This window comes from Oncorhynchus kisutch, linkage group LG1 (assembly GCF_002021735.2).
Source record: "Oncorhynchus kisutch isolate 150728-3 linkage group LG1, Okis_V2, whole genome shotgun sequence".
Classification (NCBI taxonomy): Eukaryota; Metazoa; Chordata; class Actinopteri; order Salmoniformes; family Salmonidae; genus Oncorhynchus; species Oncorhynchus kisutch.
In genome coordinates, this window is record NC_034174.2 from 8906992 (window position 1) to 8924491 (window position 17500).

The 17500-nt window shown below is 42.6% G+C and overlaps 1 protein-coding gene across 1 annotated transcript in view; it reads left to right on the forward strand.

The window, feature by feature from the left end:
- The window catches only part of LOC109879967 (collagen alpha-1(II) chain), a 108447-nt gene that overhangs the window by 57266 nt on the left and 33681 nt on the right, over positions 1-17500 (forward strand). The window contains 14 exon segments of the mRNA XM_074933816.1: positions 5192-5290; positions 5480-5533; positions 6908-7015; positions 7471-7524; positions 8789-8887; positions 9260-9313; positions 11949-12047; positions 12500-12553; positions 12961-13014; positions 13330-13383; positions 13905-14003; positions 14153-14251; positions 17061-17168; positions 17415-17468. Of these exon segments, the coding sequence (XP_074789917.1) occupies positions 5192-5290; positions 5480-5533; positions 6908-7015; positions 7471-7524; positions 8789-8887; positions 9260-9313; positions 11949-12047; positions 12500-12553; positions 12961-13014; positions 13330-13383; positions 13905-14003; positions 14153-14251; positions 17061-17168; positions 17415-17468 (1089 nt within the window).

A 17500-nucleotide genomic window follows, 5' to 3' on the forward strand; every position in this document is an offset into this window, starting at 1 on the left:
TCTCCCTCTCTCCCTCTCTCCCTCTGTCCTCTGTCTCTGTCTCCCTCCCTCCCTCGCTCCCCTGTCTCTGTCTCCCTCTCTCCCTCTCTCCTCTGTCTCTGTCTCCCTCCCTCAATCTCTCCTCTGTCTCTGTTTCCCTCCATCTCTCCTCTGTCTCTGTCTCCCTCCCTCAATCTCTCCTCTGTCTCTGTTTCCCTCCATCTCTCCTCTGTCTCTGTTTCCATCCCCCCCTCTCTCCTCTGTCTCTGTTTCCCTCCCTCTCTCCTCTGTCTCTATCTCCCTCCCTCAATCTCTCCTCTGTCTCTGTTTCCCTCCCTCAATCTCTCCTCTGTCTCTGTTTCCCTCCATCTCTCCTCTGTCTCTGTTTCCCTCCCTCAATCTCTCCTCTGTCTCTGTCTCCCTCCCTCTCTCCCCTCCCTCTGTTTCCCTTCATCTCTCCTCTGTCTCTATCTCCCTCCCTCTCTCTCTACTCTGTCTCTGTCTCCCTCCCTCTCTCTCTACTCTGTCTCTGTCTCCCTCCCTCTCTCCCCTGTCTCTGTCTCCCTTCATCTCTCCCCTGTCTCTGTCTCCCTCCCTCTCTCTCTCCTCTGTCTCTGTCTCCCTCCATCTCTCCCCTGTCTCTGTTTCCCTTCATCTCTCCCCTGTCTCTGTCTCCCTCCCTCTCTCTCTACTCTGTCTCTATCTCCCTCCCTCTCTCTCTACTCTGTCTCTGTCTCCCTCCATCTCTCCCCTGTCTCTGTTTCCCTTCATCTCTCCCCTGTCTCTGTCTCCCTCCCTCTCTCTCTCCTCTGTCTCTGTCTCCCTCCCTCTCTCCCCTGTCTCTGTTTCCCTTCATCTCTCCTCTGTCTCTATCTCCCTCCCTCTCTCTCTACTCTCTCCCTCCCTCTCTCCCCTGTCTCTGTTTCCCTCCCTCTCTCCCCTGTCTCTGTTTCCCTTCATCTCTCCCCTGTCTCTGTCTCCCTCCCTCTCTCCCCTGTCTCTGTTTCCCTTCATCTCTCCTCTGTCTCTGTTTCCCTTCATCTCTCCCCTGTCTCTGTCTCCCTCCCTCTCTCTCTCCTCTGTCTCTGTCTCCCTCCCTCTCTCCCCTGTCTCTGTTTCCCTTCATCTCTCCTCTGTCTCTGTCTCCCTCCCTCTCTCTCTCCTCTGTCTCCCTCCCTCCCTCTCTCCCCTGTCTCTGTCTCCCTCCCTCTCTCTCTCCTCTGTCTCTGTCTCCCTCCCTCTCTCCCCTGTCTCTGTTTCCCTTCATCTCTCCTCTGTCTCTGTCTCCCTCCCTCTCTCTCTCCTCTGTCTCCCTCCCTCTCTCCCCTGTCTCTGTTTCCCTCCATCTCTCCTCTGTCTCTATCTCCCTCTCTCTCTCCTCTGTCTCTGTCTCCCTCCCTCTCTCCCCTGTCTCTGTCTCCCTCCCTCTCTCCCCTGTCTCTGTATCTTATAGCCCTACTACTATTCTAACTGCTGTCAGGTTTCAAGGTTTCAAGTTTTAGTAGTCTTATGTACAGGATACACATGGTAGACACTTTCTAATGAAATGCTTACCTGCAGGTTCCTTTCAGGACAATGCAACAACAATAAGAAATACTACAAGATCAGAATGGTTCAGTAAAATAGAATAAACATTTATAACATTTGTTTTACAGCAGTATAACTAAAGATAGCCCACGTCCACAGTAAAGACAGAGTCATCTCCAATTAAATCTAATAACCTTCCGTTTTATACATCAACTTCCTTTTTATTAGAGTTAAATAATGTGTGGGATCTGCTAGTACTAGAATATGGTTTATGAATAGAGGTCATTGTAAGGACAGATGCTGGGAGATGAGAAGCAAGTACAGTACAAGTACAGTACAAGTACAGGGAGTGAACATTTAATACATACAACCGTCATGAAACAAACAAGGACAGCGTCTGGATAGGGGGAAACATAATGACACGAGGAACAAACTGAGGAACAGACAGATATAGAAGGGGCAAACAACAAAGTGAAAGGGTCCAGTTGAGTCCAATATTGAGCTGATGTGCGTAATGATGGTGACAGGTGTGCGTAATGATGGTGACGTGTGTGCGTAATGATGGTGACAGGTGTGCGTAATGATGAAGACAGGTGTGAGTAATGACGGTGACAGGTGTGCGTAATGATGGTTAGCCTGAGGAACAGACAGATATAGAAGGGGCAATCAACAAAGTGAAAGGGTCCAGTTGAGTCCAATATTTAGCTGATGTGCGTAATGATGGTGACAGGTGTGTGTAATGATGGTGACATGTGTGCGTAATGAGAGGTGGAGTGGAGCAGGCATGACGGTCATATCTAAACCACTAGGATATCTGCCGAGATAACCAGGCTGTCTCTATTGGCCCTGAGTTTCCAACAGTATATGAAATCCACATATTAGAAGCCTTATTGTGTTCTCTATTTACAAAGCATGTAATGAATTGGACTTGCAGGCTAAAAGTACCGTGTTACAGAAATTATTTTCAAACTTAACGTAAATACTTGTCGGGACTGGTCCAGTCTGAAAACCTTAGATAGACAGCATTTCCCACATTTTGAAGCCCACCCTCGACACTGGAATGTGTATTTATTGTGGATGCAATCTCATCTCCGTTATCCTAGGCCTAGGGCCAGAAGTTTCTCCTAACCGTGTGTCCTTACCAGGAGAAACTTTTGAAAAATATTTTTTCCATTTACCTGGTCAGGTGACGTGGTTAGGAAAAACTCTTGGTCCCAACTTCCCCCTAGAACAAGAAGAATAATTTAGATCAGGTTCTAACTTCTCCCTAGAACAAGAAGAATAATTTAGATCAGGTCCTAACGTCCCCCTAGAACAAGAAGAATCATTTAGATCAGGTCCTAACGTCCCCCTAGAACAAGAAGAATCATTTAGATCAGGTCCTAACTTCCCCCTAGAACAAGAAGAATCATTTAGATCAGGTCCTAACTTCCCCCTAGAACTAGAAGAATCATTTAGATCAGGTCCTAACATCCCCCTAGAACCAGAAGAATCATTTAGATCAGGTCCTAACTTCTCCCTAGAACAAGAAGAATCATTTAGATCAGGTCCTAACTTCCCCCTAGAACAAGAAGAATCATTTAGATCAGGTCCTAACTTCCCCCTAGAACAAGAAGAATCATTTAGATCAGGTCCTAACTTCTCCCTAGAACAAGAAGAATAATTTAGATCAGGTCCTAACTTCTCCCTAGAACAAGAATAATCATTTAGATCAGGTCCTAACTTCTCCCTTGAACAAGAAGAATAGTTTAGATCAGGTCCTAACTTCCCCCTAGAACAAGAAGAATCATTTAGATCAGGTCCTAACTTCCCCCTAGAACAAGAAGAATCATTTAGATCAGGTCCTAACTTCCCCCTAGAACAAGAAGAAACATTTAGATCAGGTCCTAACGTCCCCCTAGAACAAGAAGAATCATTTAGATCAGGTCCTAACTTCTCCCTAGAACAAGAAGAATCATTTAGATCAGGTCCTAACTTCCCCCTAGAACAAGAAGAATCATTTAGATCAGGTCCTAACGTCCCCCTAGAACCAGAAGAATCATTTAGATCAGGTCCTAACTTCTCCCTAGAACAAGAAGAATCATTTAGATCAGGTCCTAACTTCCCCCTAGAACAAGAAGAATAATTTAGATCAGGTCCTAACTTCCCCCTAGAACAAGAATAATCATTTAGATCAGGTCCTAACGTCCCCCTAGAACCAGAAGAATAATTTAGATCAGGTCCTAACTTCTCCCTAGAACAAGAAGAATAATTTAGATCAGGTCCTAACTTCTCCCTAGAACAAGAATAATCATTTAGATCAGGTCCTAACTTCTCCCTTGAACAAGAAGAATAGTTTAGATCAGGTCCTAACTTCCCCCTAGAACAAGAAGAATCATTTAGATCAGGTCCTAACTTCCCCCTAGAACAAGAAGAATCATTTAGATCAGGTCCTAACTTCCCCCTAGAACAAGAAGAAACATTTAGATCAGGTCCTAACGTCCCCCTAGAACAAGAAGAATCATTTAGATCAGGTCCTAACTTCTCCCTAGAACAAGAAGAATCATTTAGATCAGGTCCTAACTTCCCCCTAGAACAAGAAGAATCATTTAGATCAGGTCCTAACGTCCCCCTAGAACCAGAAGAATAATTTAGATCAGGTCCTAACTTCTCCCTAGAACAAGAAGAATCATTTAGATCAGGTCCTAACTTCCCCCTAGAACAAGAAGAATAATTTAGATCAGGTCCTAACTTCCCCCTAGAACAAGAATAATCATTTAGATCAGGTCCTAACGTCCCCCTAGAACCAGAAGAATCATTTAGATCAGGTCCTAACTTCTCCCTAGAACAAGAAGAATCATTTAGATCAGTTCCTAACGTCCCCCTAGAACAAGAAGAATCATTTAGATCAGGTCCTAACTTCTCCCTAGAACAAGAAGAATCATTTAGATCAGGTCCTAACTTCTCCCTAGAACAAGAAGAATCATTTAGATCAGGTCCTAACTTCTCCCTAGAACACGAAGAATCATTTAGATCAGGTCCTAACTTCCCCCTAGAACAAGAAGAATCATTTAGATCAGGTCCTAACTTCCCCCTAGAACAAGAAGAAACATTTAGATCAGAATCATTCAGGTGTGTTACGTCACTTTCAGTTAGTTATGGATTAGACCAGAAACACACACACACACATCTGTCACTTACATAATAGTCAAGCAGACTGCAGCTGATTCTTGGCGCTGGAATGAAGGAGTGAGATCAAGGTCCAGGCATATCTGTAGCTTCAGGACCTCTGCCACCTGTTCCACCCACTAACTCATGTTACACTGAAGCCATATATTTATATTTATTATTCCATTCCTTTACTTAGATGTGTGTGTATTAGGTAGTTGTTGTGGAATTGTTAGATTACATGTTAGATATTACTGCACTGTCGGAACTAGAAGCCCAAGCATTTTGTCCACTCGCAATAACATCTGCTAACCATCTGTATGTGACCAATAAAATTTGATTTGATTTGAGCCATACATCTAAAAGTTGTATATTTTTTCCCCTCGTTGATCTAGAAGCAGTAAACACATCACAACTTATTTTCAGATCTCAATATCATCCTGTTACTCGGTTTAGTGTTCCCTTCCAATATCACACAGGGATCCTTTCAGCGTGATAATTGATTGATTGATGCGTGATTGACATCTCTCTACTACAGGGTGCTCCTGGTATCGCTGGCGCGCCTGGCTTCCCCGGGCCCCGTGGCCCTCCAGGACCCCAGGGAGCCACTGGACCTCTCGGACCAAAGGGAACATCTGTATGTCCAAACTGTCTCTCCTCAAATCTGTTTCTCCGAACTTGTTATAATATGTAATGAATGTCAGGGATGGTACGATGTAGTAGAGTAAAATACTGTTATGTGATTCAGTTTGCATTTCAAGGCTAGTAATATACAACTTCATTGGTCTGTAATAATGACCCATGTGTTTTTTGTCTTCTTCTTTAGGGTGACCCCGGTATCCCAGGTTTCAAGGGTGAGGCTGGACCCAAGGGAGAGCTTGTGAGTGTTCTTGTTTTGAAGCTGCTGCTCTTACCACTGTGCTTTTGTCCGAACTCCGTCTATGTTAGCTGTCTCTGTCTCTGTCTCTCTGTCTCTCTGTCTCTCTGTCTCTCTGTCTATGTCTATGTCTCTATGTCTATGTCTCTGCCTCTTTCTCTCTCTCTCTCTCTCTCTGTCTCTCTGTATCTCTATCTCTGTCTCTCTGTCTCTGTCTCTGTCTCTCTCTCTCTCTCTCTCTCTGTCTCTCTGTATCTCTGTCTCTGGCTCTCTGTCTCTGTCTCAGTCTCTGTCTCTCTATCTGTCTCTGTCTTTGTCTCTCTGTCTCTCTCTTGTATGTCTCCATCATTCTTTCATCTTTCCTCTCTGATAGCTAAGTAATGCCTCAACATACTGGACAAGGTCCAAGAGTTTATAACACCCCATGAAACACACACAAAGTATGGAGAGCATCCCAGATTTCTTCCAGACGGTAACAGAGTTTGTAACTGGTCACAAGGGAGTCCTATTTATTTATTACCGCTCAACAATCCAACATTAGGACAACTAATGGCGCAGGCAAGCAAACAGAAAAACATTTTATGACAGTTTCTAAAAAGAAAATCAAGATGGCTTATTTATCATGAGAAAACTCTGACCCCCCAAAGTATTTACCAAGCTGCAGAGATCTTACTTAATGATAAGACTTCCACTTCCTCTTTTTGTTGAGTCTTCCCACCCATCTTCACCTAACATCAGCATGTTAGCATCTTGAACAGTTTCTCTCCTTTCTTAGTATCTTGGCTATAGTGCCCTCAACCTCAAGTCATCTTGCAGTACAATCTTTCAATTGAATTGATAGATTTTTAGAGATGATGGATTTAAATCCAATCAAATTTATTTATAAAGCCCTTCTTACATCTTACAAGTGCTGTATAGAAACCCAGCCTAAAACCCCAAACAGCAAGCAATGCAGGTGTAGAAGCACGGTGGCTAGGAAAAACTCCCTAGAAAGGCCAGATGCTAAGAAGAAACCTAGAGAGGAACCAGGCTATGAGGGGTGGCCAGTCCTCTTCTGGCTGTGCCAGGTGGAGATTATAACAACATGGCCAAGATGTTCAAATGTTCATAGATGACCAGCAGGGTCAAATAATAATAATCACAGTTGTTGTCGAGGGTGCAACAGGTCAGCGCCTCAGGAGTAAATGTCAGTTGGCTTTTCATAGCCGATCATTCAGAGTATCTCTACCTCTCCTGCTGTCTCTAGAGAGTTAAAAACAGCAGGTCTGGGACAAGGTAGCACGTCCGGTGAACAGGTCAGGGTTCCATAGCCGCAGGCAGAACAGTTGAAACTGGAGCATTAACTGTGATTACTGACATCCAGTTGTTTTTGTTTAGGGACCAGCCGGTCCACAAGGAGCACTTGGCCCTGCAGGAGAGGAGGGGAAGAGGGGACCCAGAGGAGAGCCCGGCGCTGCTGGACCTCTTGGACCTCCCGGAGAGAGAGTGAGTACCACCCATGTTATCACCCATGTTATCACCCATGTGATCACCCACATGATCACCCATGTTATCGCCCATGTGATCACCCATGTTATCACCCATGCGATCACCCATGTGATCACCCATGTGATCACCCATGTTATCACCCATGTGAGCACCCATGTTATCACCCATGTCATCACCCATGTTATCTCCCTGTCAGAATACACACGGCCACCTATCATTCCAAAACCACTTGTCGAGGCGCTCACTCCTCTGCATGCCGTAAATCTGAGGAAATGACATGAGCAGCTACTAGACCTGTGTGCTGCCACAGAACGGGCTGTCCGTTCCATGTTATATTCATCCCAGACGATGGTCTCACTCCGAGCGTTAAATGTTCAATCGTTTTTTTTTTCTTCTTTTCTTCCTGACCTAACCCTGAACCCTGTTGTTGTTGTTGTTTTTTGTTTGTTTAGGGTGCCCCCGGTAACCGTGGTTTCCCAGGTCAGGATGGTCTGGCTGGTCCCAAGGTAAGCGTCACCATGACAACGTGGTCCCAGAGGATGGGATTATCATAATTAAGGGGATGGGAAACTAACTGCTGTGGTATAGAAAAATGAACAGGAAACTGAATAGGCTACTCTAAAACTGGCAGGACTAGGGAGATGAATTCTATAATACATGAGTCAGCAGTGACATGGCTGTAAATCTGAAACCATGGCGATCACGGCAGATAGACTTATCCACAGCACTGCAGGGTTATACACGCAGTTAGCTGAGCATTTAATCCACAGTTAAACATCCCCGTGCTTGAATATTAGTGACGATTCTTCCTCGCTGAGTCAAATCGCATGATATATTGGAATCCTTAGGCAATTGCAACCCAATCTGACTAAATATTCTGCGACAATATTTAGTCACAGCTGTGAATGACAGAAAGTGATGAGTCACAAAGAAAGACGGAGCTTCTGTTGGTGTCAGTGGAGTCAACTGTAATTCCGCTATTAACCACCAGAGGTCAGCACCAAACCTCATCCACACCACCAACTTTAAACCCAATGTCTCAGACTGGAAGCATTTCATTTAATCATAAATTACTGTATTGTTCACTTTTTTAAAATTCCTATTCATTAAATATGGTGAATGAGTCAGAAGGGATATTTTCTCAGTCCATCATGTCAAAGACAATTGACTCCCGTCATTTTGACATGTCATTTCCACGTCCTAGCGTAGCCTCGGTGTGAAGTGACTAGACGGAGAGGATGTTATCCACATAGAGGTGAATTCTAACTTCCACTCAAGTCAAATTAATGTCAATTCGACTTAAATGGAAGCGAGGATTCGCCCCTGGAGTGACTGACTCATTGTCCTTCTTAAAAATAATCTAAACCTCCATGACACTTCACAAGATGACTATATCCCAGACAAAAGGATAAAGGAACACACAGATATCTGTAATGGTCTGTTGAGGTTTATTAAGGGACAAACACACAGGCTTACATTTCAGTGTGTCACAGTGTCAGACACTTCCTTCAGAGCGTCTTCAGTTCATTTGGCCTCCTAATGCAGGGTCCACTGTAGCCTCATATAAAGTGTCTGTGGAGATGGATGTGTCTCGATCGGTTAATTTAGTGATTTGTTGATTAATCGATTGATTAATTGATTGATTGATTGATTGATCTCCACTGAGTAACTGTATCAGTTGACCTAATACAGGGAACAACTGGCGTTGGTCTTAATTGATTGATTGATTGAGATTCTCCATTGAGTAGCACACTTGTCCTCTTAATCCAGGGAGCCCCTGGCGAGCGTGGAGTCGGCGGCGTGTCCGGCCCTAAGGGAGCCGGCGGTGACCCTGGTCGCCCTGGCGAGCCCGGTCTTCCTGGCGCAAGAGTAAGTTCCACTCCAATATCGTTCTGCCATCTGTAACAACAGTATGTATCAATGCTCTGGTCAGATAGAATAGTTCTCCAAACTATGACTGAATAACTCAATACATTATCTCTGTAGTTTTTGACATCATCACGTTGTACCTATGCTACCCCAGGTCTTTTGTGATTATGTATGTTACTGTAGTTTGGTCTCAAATCTCCAACATCATTAAACATATAGGCTCATATAGGTGCAATGGCTGCTCTACCAAGACATGATCACTGGAGATTTGACTCACATACAGTACACGTTAGAGTTTTGATGAGTCCGAGTTGAATTTCTCAGGGCTTTTAGGAAGGTTGATCCAAATGTGTCTCTCTGCTTGTCCTGTAGGGTCTTACTGGTCGTCCTGGAGATACTGGTCCTCAAGGCAAAGTTGGACCTGGTGTAAGTACACTGTGCTTGTTGTTTGTTTTGATCAATGACTGTAAAAAATATGTTTATTTATTTATTTATTTTCAACATGAACTTGATCACTAGATGAATCAGTATTTTCACAGGACTCTGACCAGTGATTTATATAGACACTAGATGAATCAGTATTTTCACAGGACTCTGACCAGTGATTTATATAGACACTAGATGAATCAGTATTTTCACAGGACTCTGACCAGTGATTTATATAGACACTAGATGAATCAGTATTTTCACAGGACTCTGACCAGTGATTTATATAGACACTAGATGAATCAGTATTTTCACAGGACTCTGACCAGTGATTTATATAGACACTAGATGAATCAGTATTTTCACAGGACTCTGACCAGTGATTTATATAGACACTAGATGAATCAGTATTTTCACAGGACTCTGACCAGTGATTTATATAGACACTAGATGAATCAGTATTTTCACAGGACTCTGACCAGTGATTTATATAGACACTAGATGAATCAGTATTTTCACAGGACTCTGACCAGTGATTTATATAGACACTAGATGAATCAGTATTTTCACAGGACTCTGACCAGTGATTTATATAGACACTAGATGAATCAGTATTTTCACAGGACTCTGACCGGTGATTTATATAGACACTAGATGAATCAGTATTTTCACAGGACTCTGACCAGTGATTTATATAGACACTAGATGAATCAGTATTTTCACAGGACTCTGACCAGTGATTTATATAGACACTAGATGAATCAGTATTTTCACAGGACTCTGACCAGTGATTTATATAGACACTAGATGAATCAGTATTTTCACAGGACTCTGACCAGTGATTTATATAGACACTAGATGAATCAGTATTTTCACAGGACTCTGACCAGTGATTTATATAGACACTAGATGAATCAGTATTTTCACAGGACTCTGACCAGTGATTTATATAGACACTAGATGAATCAGTATTTTCACAGGACTCTGACCAGTGATTTATATAGACACTAGATGAATCAGTATTTTCACAGGACTCTGACCAGTGATTTATATAGACACTAGATGAATCAGTATTTTCACAGGACTCTGACCAGTGATTTATATAGACACTAGATGAATCAGTATTTTCACAGGACTCTGACCAGTGATTTATATAGACACTAGATGAATCAGTATTTTCACAGGACTCTGACCAGTGATTTATATAGACACTAGATGAATCAGTATTTTCACAGGACTCTGACCAGTGATTTATATAGACACTAGATGAATCAGTATTTTCACAGGACTCTGACCAGTGATTTATATAGACACTAGATTAATCAGTATTTTCACAGGACTCTGACCAGTGATTTATATAGACACTAGATGAATCAGTATTTTCACAGGACTCTGACCAGTGATTTATATAGACACTAGATGAATCAGTATTTTCACAGGACTCTGACCAGTGATTTATATAGACACTAGATGAATCAGTATTTTCACAGGACTCTGACCAGTGATTTATATAGACACTAGATGAATCAGTATTTTCACAGGACTCTGACCAGTGATTTATATAGACACTAGATGAATCAGTATTTTCACAGGACTCTGACCAGTGATTTATATAGACACTAGATGAATCAGTATTTTCACAGGACTCTGACCAATGATTTATATAGACACTAGATGAATCAGTATTTTCACAGGACTCGGACCAGTGATTTATATAGACACTAGATGAATCAGTATTTTCACAGGACTCTGACCAGTGATTTATATAGACACTAGATGAATCAGTATTTTCACAGGACTCTGACCAGTGATTTATATAGACACTAGATGAATCAGTATTTTCACAGGACTCTGACCAGTGATTTATATAGACACTAGATGAATCAGTATTTTCACAGGACTCTGACCAGTGATTTATATAGACACTAGATGAATCAGTATTTTCACAGGACTCTGACCAGTGATTTATATAGACACTAGATGAATCAGTATTTTCACAGGACTCTGACCAGTGATTTATATAGACACTAGATGAATCAGTATTTTCACAGGACTCTGACCAGTGATTTATATAGACACTAGATGAATCAGTATTTTCACAGGACTCTGACCAGTGATTTATATAGACACTAGATGAATCAGTATTTTCACAGGACTCTGACCAGTGATTTATATAGACACTAGATGAATCAGTATTTTCACAGGACTCTGACCAGTGATTTATATAGACACTAGATGAATCAGTATTTTCACAGGACTCTGACCAGTGATTTATATAGACACTAGATTAATCAGTATTTTCACAGGACTCTGACCAGTGATTTATATAGACACTAGATGAGTCATTATTTTCACAGGACCCCTGAGCAATGATTTATATAGACACTAGATGACTGACTGGGTTTATATACATCATTGACTCTGACCGTGTAGAAAATCCCTCAGGTGCATGACTTGACGATTTACTATCACATTGAATTCATATGCAACTCTATCAAATATCCATCCAGACTTCCCAGTCAGACATGACTTTACGTTATTAGGATGTCTCATCTGCTGATGAAAGATGGGCTTCACAAATCAATGTGATTACAAGATGAATTGATGGACTGACCCTCCTGGGTTCACCATGTAGGGTGCTGCTGGTGAGGATGGTCGCCCCGGGCCCCCTGGCCCTATGGGAGCCCGCGGTCAGCCTGGCGTGATGGGATTCCCCGGACCCAAGGGAGCTAACGTGAGTGTCACTGTTAGCTTGATTGATTTATTTATTTATTGGGTGTTTGATTGGTTGATTGATTGATTAGGTGTTTGATTGATTGATTGATTTATTTATTTTATTGGGTGTTTGATTGGTTGACTGATTGATTAGGTGTTTGATTGATTGATTGATTGATTTTATTGGGTGTTTGATTGGTTGACTGATTCGTTTATTGGGTGTTGATTGGATGATTGATTTATTTATTGATTGATTGATTTATTGGATGTTTGATTGGTTGAATGAGTGATTTATTTATTGATTTGATTGGATGATTGATTGATGTATTTTAAAATATGGAGATGATATTTCTCCTGAGTAGGGCTCTACTCAGAGCTTGGACACTAGCTGCCATGGACAGTGTTTGTCTACTCTGGATACAGCTGGATTTCCTTTGTGACTGACTGGTGGGTGTGTTTTCCTGTGACTAGGGTGAGCCTGGGAAGGGAGGCGAAAAGGGGCTTCTTGGTGCCCCAGGTCTGAGGGTAAGTCATTTCTCTGTTGATCACCCAGACAGACACAGACTGCATTATGGGTAGAAATGTGGCAGAGTAAACATACCTTATGCCCTCTTAGAACGGATTAGAAATGTGAAATGTTTTCAGGAATAAATTCCAATTCAACCAAATACTGCTGCAAATCATAAATAGCCTGCTAACCCTATTTTTGATGATATTATATATCATGTAAAATATGTAGAAAACACTGGTATTGTTAGGAAACCATTCCACGTACTCAGTTTATCCCCAACCAGTAGTGATAGTTATAATTACATCTATCAGTCAACTGGCTCCCATGGCCCCATGGCCCCATGTATGGCCTTCACACTGGTGATATCTCTCTCTCCCTTTCTCTCCTTCTCTCACATCCCTCTCTCTCTCTCTCCCTATAGGGTCTTCCTGGAAAGGATGGTGAGACTGGAGCTGCTGGACCACCTGGCCCTGCTGTGAGTTATCTTTACCTGTCCAATCACACTCTAAAACCACCTGATAACTCAAGCCTCCCCAGGCTGGATATAATTCTCAGTGTTCAACAGGTGTCGTTGTCAATTCACAGCTCGCTAACCTTTCTGATTTATGTTTCGTTGTGGATGTAAGATTGTAGGATTATTGTAAGAATGAATCGACAAGATAAGACCAACTTGTTCACAATGACTTGGTTAGATGTGTCAATTGAGTTTAAAGGCACAATTCTTAATGAGTTTTTCACGGTAGCCCAGCCACAGCTATAATGCTCAGTGTTAACCCTTCGTTTACCACAGGGCCCTGCTGGAGAAAGAGGAGAGCAAGGACAGCCTGGACCTTCTGGCTTCCAGGTTAGTGTCTGTCTGTCTGTCTGTCACTCTGTGTTCACTGTCTGTCTGTCTGTCTGTCTGTCACTCTGCGTTCACTGTCTGTCTGTCTGTCTGTCTGTCTGTCTGTCTGTCTGTCTGTCTGTCTGTCTGTCTGTCTGTCTGTCTGTCTGTCTGTCTGTCTGTCTGTCTGTCTGTCACTCTGCGTTCACATGCTCCCATCATATACAGTATCACATAGACTACATGTGTCCAATCACATTGACATATAGACTACGTGTCCAATCACATTGACATATAGACTACATGTGTCCAATCACATTGACATATAGACTACACGTGTCCAATCACATTGATATATAGACTACATGTGTCCAATCACATTGATATATAGACTACATGTGTCCAATCACATTGATATATAGACTACATGTGTCCAATCCCATTGATATATAGACTACACTTCCCAAGAGATAACAATAGCCACTTGGTTAGTTGATTGATTGATTCACTGATTGATTCATTGATTTGCTTCCTGTATACAGGGTCTGCCCGGACCTCCCGGCCCACCTGGTGAGGGGGGAAAGCCCGGTGACATGGGTGTTCCAGGAGAGGGTGGAGCTGCTGGTGCCACTGGACCCAGAGTGAGTTTAATCTCCTCCACCTCTCATCTCCCACACCTACAATGTTCATATAGCTAACTCCCATTATGGAGAATAGGAGGAACTCATACGGAGTAATGCTGAGCAATACTATGAACCATCCATCCCTGTCTCTGTCTGTCACCCTGTAGGGTGAGCGTGGTTTCCCAGGAGAGAGAGGAGGTGCTGGGCCTCAGGGGCTGCAGGGACCTCGTGGTCTGCCTGGAACTCCTGGAACTGACGGACCCAAGGTGAGAGAAACACACTGTGGAGACCTTCTCACATACCTAATATCCCAGATGTCGGACCCTTGGCTGGTAGAATGTCACCCAGCCTGTAGAATGTCACCCAGCCTGTAGAATGTCACCCAGCCTGTAGAATGTCACCCAGGCTGGTAGAATGTCACCCAGGCTGGTAGAATGTCACCCAGCCTGTAGAATGTCACCCAGGCTGGTAGAATGTCACCCAGGCTGGTAGAATGTCACCCAGCCTGTAGAATGTCACCCAGGCTGGTAGAATGTCACCCAGGCTGGTAGAATACCACCCAGGCTAGTAGAATACCACCCAGGCTGGTAGAATGTCAGCCAGCCTGTAGAATACCACCCAGGCTGGTAGAATGTCAGCCAGCCTGTAGAATACCACCCAGGCTGGTAGAATGTCACCTAGCCTGTAGAATGTCACCCAGGCTGGTAGAATGTCACCTAGCCTGTAGAATGTCACCCAGGCTAGTATGATGTTGCCTAGGCTCGTAGAATGTCACCCAGGCTAGTAGAATGTCAGCCAGGCTAGTAGAATGTCAGCCAGCCTGTAGAATGTCACCCAGGCTGGCAGAATATCACCCAGGCTGGTAGAATGTCACCCAGGCTTGTAGAATTTGCAGTTTACCAGCTGGAACCACACTAGTAAAGGGGTTTAACTCAATATTAGGAAGTTGTTCATAATGTTTGGTTTACTCAGTGTAGTAGAAGAACAACAAGAAACAACAATGTCAACGCTATAAACAGCTCAGACCTCAGATCAAATACTGTTTGAAATCATGTCCTATACTTTACTTTAGCTGTGCTGATTGAGCATGCATATTGCAATGGAAAACTGAATCACGTCCCAAACAACCTTAGAATGGTTCTCAAATACACTATACTCTGAAACCATCTCATATCAGAAAGGAAATTACATTTTTTTTTTAAGTTTAATGATGAAGATGTGGATACAATATTATATTACTTACCCACTGGGTACAATTCTCCTTGTATTTATGTTGTTTCTTTTGGTGAATCATATTCCTGTGAACAGGTCTATTTCCTCATGATGAATCATATTCCTGTGTCTATTTCCTCATGATGAATCATATTCCTGTGTCTATTTCCTCATGATGAATCATATTCCTGTGTCTATTTCCTCATGATGAATCATATTCCTGTGAACAGGTCTATTTCCTCATGATGAATCATATTCCTGTGAACAGGTCTATTTCCTCATGATGAATCATATTCCTGTGTCTATTTCCTCATGATGAATCATATTCCTGTGTCTATTTCCTCATGATGAATCATATTCCTGTGTCTATTTCCTCATGATGAATCATATTCCTGTGTCTATTTCCTCATGATGAATCATATCCCTGTGAACAGGTCTATTTCCTCATGATGAATCATATTCCTGTGTCTATTTCCTCATGATGAATCATATTCCTGTGTCTATTTCCTCATGATGAATCATATTCCTGTGTCTATTTCCTCATGATGAATCATATTCCTGTGTCTATCTCCTCATGATGAATCATATTCCTGTGTCTATTTCCTCATGATGAATCATATCCCTGTGTCTATTTCCTCATGATGAATCATATCCCTGTGTCTATTTCCTCATGATGAATCATATCCCTGTGTCTATTTCCTCATGATGAATCATATCCCTGTGTCTATTTCCTCATGATGAATCATATCCCTGTGTCTATTTCCTCATGATGAATCATATCCCTGTGTCTATTTCCTCATGATGAATCATATCCCTGTGTCTATTTCCTCATGATGAATCATATCCCTGTGTCTATTTCCTCATGATGAATCATATCCCTGTGTCTATTTCCTCATGATGAATCATATTCCTGTGTCTATTTCCTCATGATGAATCATATCCCTGTGTCTATTTCCTCATGATGAATCATATCCCTGTGTCTATTTCCTCATGATGAATCATATTCCTGTGAACAGGTCTATTTCCTCATGATGAATCATATCCCTGTGAACAGGTCTATTTCCTCATTGTGAATCATGTCCCTGTGAACAGGTCTATTTCCTCATTGTGAATCATATCCCTGTGAACAGGTCTATTTCCTCATGATGAATCATATCCCTGTGTCTATTTCCTCATGATGAATCATATTCCTGTGAACAGGTCTATTTCCTCATGATGAATCATATCCCTGTGAACAGGTCTATTTCCTCATTGTGAATCATGTCCCTGTGAACAGGTCTATTTCCTCATTGTGAATCATATCCCTGTGAACAGGTCTATTTCCTCATGATGAATCATATCCCTGTGTCTATTTCCTCATGGTGAATCATATCCCTGTGAACAGGTCTATTTCCTCATGGTGAATCATATCCCTGTGAACAGGTCTATTTCCTCATGGTGAATCATATCCCTGTGAACAGGTCTATTTCCTCATGATGAATCATATCCCTGTGAACAGGTCTATTTCCTCATGATGAATCATGTCCCTGTGAATAGATCTATTTCCTCATGGTGAATCATATCCCTGTGAACAGGTCTATTTCCTCATGATGAATCATGTCCCTGTGAACAGATCTATTTCCTCATGGTGAATCATATCCCTGTGAACAGATCTATTTCCTCATTGTAGGGAGAATACTGTTCTGTTATATTCCATCCATTCCATTCAATTCCATATATTTGGTTCATGCCTGAGGGACAAAAATCTTTGGGCATATAATGAGACGAGTAAACAACAACATACCCTTCTGCATTCCATTACCTTTCCTACGGTGTCCCTGCAGCTGTTGACAGTGTTTGTGTCCATTCTGTTCTGTTTTCCAGGGAGCGATTGGACCAGGTGGCGCATCGGGTGCCCAGGGACCCCCCGGTCTGCAGGGTATGCCCGGAGAGAGAGGGGCCTCAGGCATCCCCGGACCTAAGGGAGACAGAGTAAGTGGTGCCTGCTCGAGAGCAGCAGAGGAACAGTCATGTTAATGTAATGTAGCCAATGCAATGAAATGTAACACAATATGATTCATAATAGTAATAAACGGTGAAAGGGGCGTGTCCTTAGCAACAGGATCTGCTGGAGACAATAGTAACAGATGTATGTTTGGCAACAATTGATGTGATTGCATATTGAATTATATGCAGTTAGTAATGCAATTATAATGTAATTGTGTTTGTGTCCCACAGGGTGACAACGGAGAGAAGGGACCTGAGGGTGCTTCTGGCAAAGATGGCTCAAGAGTGAGTGACCATCATCCTCATCCTCATCATCA